Source organism: Adiantum capillus-veneris, chromosome 8 (assembly GCF_014529385.1).
Source record: "Adiantum capillus-veneris isolate H3 chromosome 8, ASM1452938v2, whole genome shotgun sequence".
Lineage (NCBI taxonomy): Eukaryota > Viridiplantae > Streptophyta > Polypodiopsida > Polypodiales > Pteridaceae > Adiantum > Adiantum capillus-veneris.
Window position 1 is genome coordinate 162269786 of NC_140938.1, and position 5390 is coordinate 162275175.

At 42.6% G+C, this 5390-nt stretch overlaps 1 protein-coding gene across 4 annotated transcripts; it reads left to right on the top strand.

The window, feature by feature from the left end:
- Positions 1 to 3258: 3258 nt before the first annotated feature.
- Positions 3259 to 5134, top strand: LOC147453273 (uncharacterized). Of its 4 annotated transcripts, none has more exons than XR_015188964.1 (2): positions 3259 to 3395; positions 4922 to 5134. XR_015188964.1 is itself a non-coding variant. In XM_086518701.1 (2 exons), exons 1-2 carry the CDS (start codon positions 3783 to 3785, stop codon positions 5017 to 5019), a joined length of 546 nt encoding a protein of 181 aa, XP_086374827.1. In that variant the 5' UTR covers positions 3410 to 3782; the 3' UTR covers positions 5020 to 5134. The 4 variants fall into 4 exon arrangements, 2 of the variants coding, with proteins under 2 accessions (XP_086374827.1, XP_086374828.1); XR_015188963.1 differs by having other exon boundaries at positions 3261 to 3395; positions 4794 to 5134; XM_086518701.1 differs by lacking the exon at positions 3259 to 3395 and adding an exon at positions 3410 to 4102 and having other exon boundaries at positions 4794 to 5134.
- The last annotated feature ends 256 nt before the right edge of the window (positions 5135 to 5390 follow it).

Genomic DNA, 5390 nt, shown 5'->3' on the forward strand with positions numbered 1-5390 from the left:
TCCTCCTCGCGTGTCGGAGCTCGATGCATCGCAAGATTCTGCGTTTATACAAAAATCAAAGTAATAAGAATACATGATTCATCGCGTTTTAAAGAACGTCATAGTTAAGATTGGATTAGAAACTCACAAACTCATAGCGAAAGGTGTCGAAGCCTCCGCTGCCAAGATGAGATGTCCGGGAGAAGTTGCTCCCGCAGTAACCTGTTTAAGCCACATTAAATTAAAAAGCTCTCCAAGCACATCACCGTTACAATCAGAAAATCTCTTTTGTAAATTACGTACCTAAACAAAGCAGTGACGCTTGCATCTGACCACCCGTACACTGACTGAAGATTCAAAAACGCCAGACAAGTACGAAGCACAGATATTTTGGCGCCTTTATAGATTGGTTGAAGTGCCAACTTCCTCAACATGTCTTCAGGAGATAGGCGCACGGCTTCTGGTGCTGCTTCGTTCACGTTCTCCTCGCTTGTCTAGAAGAAGGCATCCAGCATCTCCTCCATGCCATCGTCTTCTGTCTGTAAGCCCTTTTCTGCTTCCATCCGTGGCTCTATATTGGTCGGACCTTCACCCATAATCTTTTCTCTCTCTCTCTCTCTCTCTCTCTCTCTCTCTCTCTCTCTCTCTCTCTCTCTCTCTCAGATGTAGGTGCTATGTCTCGAAAATCAATGCCCGTTCCGTAGGAGTCCTATCGTAGATTCTGTACGGTTTCTCTAGCAAACTCTCCATACTTGTGCACATGCTCATTACATATCCTACGCTTGTGCAGGATTTGATACTTGCAGAGCGTGCACGAGCATGCAATCTTTTCCTCCATGTTAGTTGATGACGTTGCCATCTACAATGATTATGAATGTTGTTTTAATATATATATATAATATATATATATATATATATATATATATATATATATATATATATATATATATATATAGATACATACTCCTCACAATGTAAACTACCTCGCATTCTCTAATCTTGCCCAATCTCCGTACACCTCGGTCCAGAGGTGTACGGAGATCAAGACCACCGGGTCAAAATCTCATCTTTATTGGTCAAATCCTATATGGGTAGACACATACGTGCACTCCCAGGTGTACATGGCAATGCATATAGCAAGCAAAACCCCTTTGCCTCTTTTAGTTCCATAGTTTTTTCTCTGTCTACGTATCCTATCTCTCGTTCTTTCTCTCTCGATCTCGCTCTCTCTCTCTCTCTCTCTCTCTATCTATCTATCTATCTATCTCGCTCTCGCTCTCGCTATCTCTCTTTCTCTCTCTATTTCCCTATTTTCCTATCTCTCTCTATTTCTCTATTTTTCTATTTCTCTGCCATAACTCTTGGAGCTCCACTTCCCTATCTCTCTCTCTCTCTCTCTCTCTCTCTCTCTCTATATATATATATATATATATATATATATATATATATATATATATATATATATATATATATATATATATATATATATATATATATAACTCTCTTTCTCTATCTCTCTATTTCCTATCTCTCTCTCTCTCTTTCTCTCTCTCTCTCTCTCTCTCTCTCTCTCTCTCTCTCTCTCTCTCTAATGATCGAACGAGCGACTGATCTAGGGAGATCTAGACGCCCACGACTGCGGAGGACTACACAACATCGACAGAGGCTACATCAGAGGATCTAGCTAGGTCACTTTGGCTCGACATGCACAATGCCCGGTCAGAGTACTAACCATGGAGGAGATCTAACTATCCCAACTAGCTCGTTTAGCCGTTTAGTCCACACCCAGCAGTTTAGGATTCCATAGTATTTTATTTTGTCATCTTCTTACTCTGACTTTGTATCAGATCCATCACATTGTAACTTTCTTGTCTCATGTCTCATAGGTCACTTTGGCCTTTCGAAGACGTTAATATAACATTTCATTTCATTTCTCTCTTTAATTTTAATTTCCTAAGCATACATTAATTCTCTCTCTCTCTCTCTCTCTCTCTCTCTCTCTCCTACACACACACACATATCGCTTTCTCTCTCTCTCTCTCTCTCTATTTCCTACACACACACACACACACATACGCACCTCTCTCTCTCTCTCTCTCTCTCTCTCTCTCTCTTTCCTCTACACACACACACACACACCGCTCTCTCTCTCTCTCTCTCTCTCTCTCTCTCTCTCCTACACACACGATGTAGAGGTAGAGAGAGAGAGAGAGAGAGAGAGGGGTTGGGGAGGGTGGAGATGGACATAATACCTGCGCAGCAGGTTTCGGTCAAGATCCGAGCAGGTGAAAATGGCCCCTGCGCGTGGATTTCTCTTTTTTTTTTCAAATTTTTTTGTGTCGCTATACGCGTCGATATACGCATCGCTATACGTGTGACAAATAAAAACCTTTCCACGCGTATATCGACGCACGTTGCGATGCGTATAGCGACGCCTGTTAATGTCGTCGATATACGTGTGAAAAAACATGACCGTCGATATATACACGTCGATATCTTCATTTAGTGTTGTAGTGAATTAACTCAAAAGTAGTTCCACTAAAAAAATGGAAAGCTAAAGAGTCAAACTAAACTTACTAAGTACAAAAGGATATGAGAACGTGCAAGGTGCCTTGAAAAGGGGAGTCAATTCTCATTCGTTAGTCTTTTTGCCAAGCTCCTAATACGAGGAAAAAAAAGTATATTAAGAGGACTACTAGTTTTAAGACAATTGTCCCCTTCATATCACTAGAATCAAAGAAGACGTAATCAATTCTATCTTAATCTTGCAAAACTTACTAAATCCATAGGGAGACTCGGCTCTAATTCAATTCCACTCACTGTGGTGAATTCTGTTACAGAATCTATATCTAAACTAATATAATATGGCGGAAGGGGGAGCCCTTTACACATGTCGAAATCTGCGACATAAAAGCTAAACTCCAAAATTGAAAGAATAAAGAGAGTGAAAAAGAGAGAGAGTCCGTTGAAGGCAACCGACCATACTAGTACTTCTTTAAGGCTGGTGGAGTTGGAGACACGTCACCCAACTCCACCCCTCCCACAAAAAACTCTCTCCCCCCCCTCTCTCCCCGTAAAAGAGGTCTTGAGACTTGAGGAAACTTTAGCAGATCATGTATAAACGAGCTTGCCCAAAAGTAGGAGATTATGAAGGAGCGACCCCAAAAATAGGACAATATCGTGGCAGCAAATGCTGTGTTCGACAAGTGCAACTTCTTGTTCCCCCAAAAAGCGTGGACTCAGCTTCAGTGCTATCCACGCGTGTCCTATCCAAAAGGCAGCACTCTTCACCTCAACAACTTCTACCCTATCTTATCCTCCACGCCTTTTGCTCATTTCACAACAACCTTCAGCTATACTCTCCTCCTGTGTGGATGTCCACCATCGACGCTGGCTCATCGCCTACACCACCTCAGGTAACTCACGTCCACTAGTAGCGTTCACATTGCACAAGAGCAGCTCCAATCTTCAATAGAGAGCAAGCTCAGCCCTTTGACACGACAGTGATAGCTCCTGCTGCCAACATATCTGTTCTTTATTGTATCCTCAACGCAATTAGACTCAACATGCATATGTGTGTGAGAGTATGATACAGAGCTTGGAAACTTAAGTGACGAGATAGAAGAACAAGCTCACGTGGTAGCATCAGCAAAGCCCCGACACCATTGGGGCAGAGCTAAGTGTTGAAGGTCGAATCAGACTCTGTAGATGGAGCACGTCGAGGGAGCTAGAGTCGGGGGGTGGCGCTTGGTGGAGATTCGGGGACCTTATGGGTTACGCTGGAGAACGTTAGTTACACAGTAATGAAGTGCTTCTGGAGAGCACAGGCGACTAAGGCTGAATTGGTGGTTGCTGGCTGCGCTAAACGTTTGCAAGCCGATAGGGTGGTGGAGGGACAATTTGGTAGGCACCGAACTGCATCGACAACAGCGTGGCAAGCGGTAGTGTCTTGGAGGGGAGAGAAAGCAAGGCTAGGCTTTCCTGCTGCCGGCGCATTTGGCAAGGCGCCTGTGGACGACAACAATTATGATGCAAACGATGGAGATGCGTACATGGAGTGCATAAGGTGGGGTTTTTTTCTGAGGGGGAGAGGCAAGCCGAGGCAAGATTTCCCGAGCAATAGGTACAGACAAGAAGCTCGCATTTATGCCTTATTCATGAGCGAGGTTCACAATAGCGATAGCAACAGAAAATATCGTACAGAAGGCTGAAACTAACCGGTGACACACACATACACACACGCGGAGAGAGAGAGAGAGAGAGAGAGAGAGAGAGAGAGAGAGAGAGAGAGAGCAAATACTTCTGTACAGTGAATGTTTTTTAGACTTTGGCATTGCCTGCAAGGTGGTGGTCACGTGAAGCTTAGTTATCACTTAATTGAACTGATATCTAAGCCTTGTTCTTGGTCGCACAGAAAAACGAGCATCAAATGAATAGCTGTGCCTACCTTTGTAAATATGCAAATTTTTGCATAGTTGTGAAGTTCGAAGTGTAGTTGGGAGGCTGAATGAATATCTAAGCCCCATGTCTGGGCATAATTGTTACAACTACTTACAATTGATAATTAAACCTGGCGTGATCATAGCCTAAGTAATCACCATTATTTTTTATTCTAAGAATGGAAGATGAATTAGAATCAAATACATTCTTTAAAGCTGGGGGACTTGGGTATAGGTGTATGCATTGGTTATGTTTGCAAGAAATCTATAGTTGGAAAATAGGTAAAGATAGCATTTTTCTTTTTATGCTAAACTCACAACAGTGAGTGATATTATATGAATTCTAAAAAAGAATAACAAATAAACCTTGCACAGATCGTGCCATGACATCAAAGGAAGACAACAACCTGTTATACGGCCAAGAATGAGAGCCACCCGATATGAACAACCATACTCCCAGCATAACCAATGTTATGGAATTGATATTTACCCATTTATTGCAGGTAACAGATGGCAAAAGCATCAGCAAATAATGGATTATGCAGAAGGATATTATATTTTATGTATATTTGATTATTCAAGTGATTTTTATGAGTTTTGATCATTTATGTCCGGTGGGCCAGTTTGTACTCATTTTTTGGGCATTCAAAAAATCTATAAAATAAGTACGTGCAAGAGGGAAATGCTCACTCTTGCACGGGGGGAGATTGCACCAAGTATCTTTGTTATTCTCCTCTCCTCTCCTCTCATCTCTCTCTCGCCGCGCCCGGCGTAGTACTCCGCTCTAAGAGGTGCGCCTGCACGTGCTCTCTCTCTCTCTCTCTCTCTCTCTCTCTCTCTCTCTCTCTCTCTCTCTCTCTCTCTGTGTGTGTGTGTGTGTGTGTGTGTGTGTCTCTGTTCGCTTATGGCTTCGATTATGTGCTACGAAACTCGTCAGGTATGCGAATTTGTCGATTTTATGGTTGCAACGTG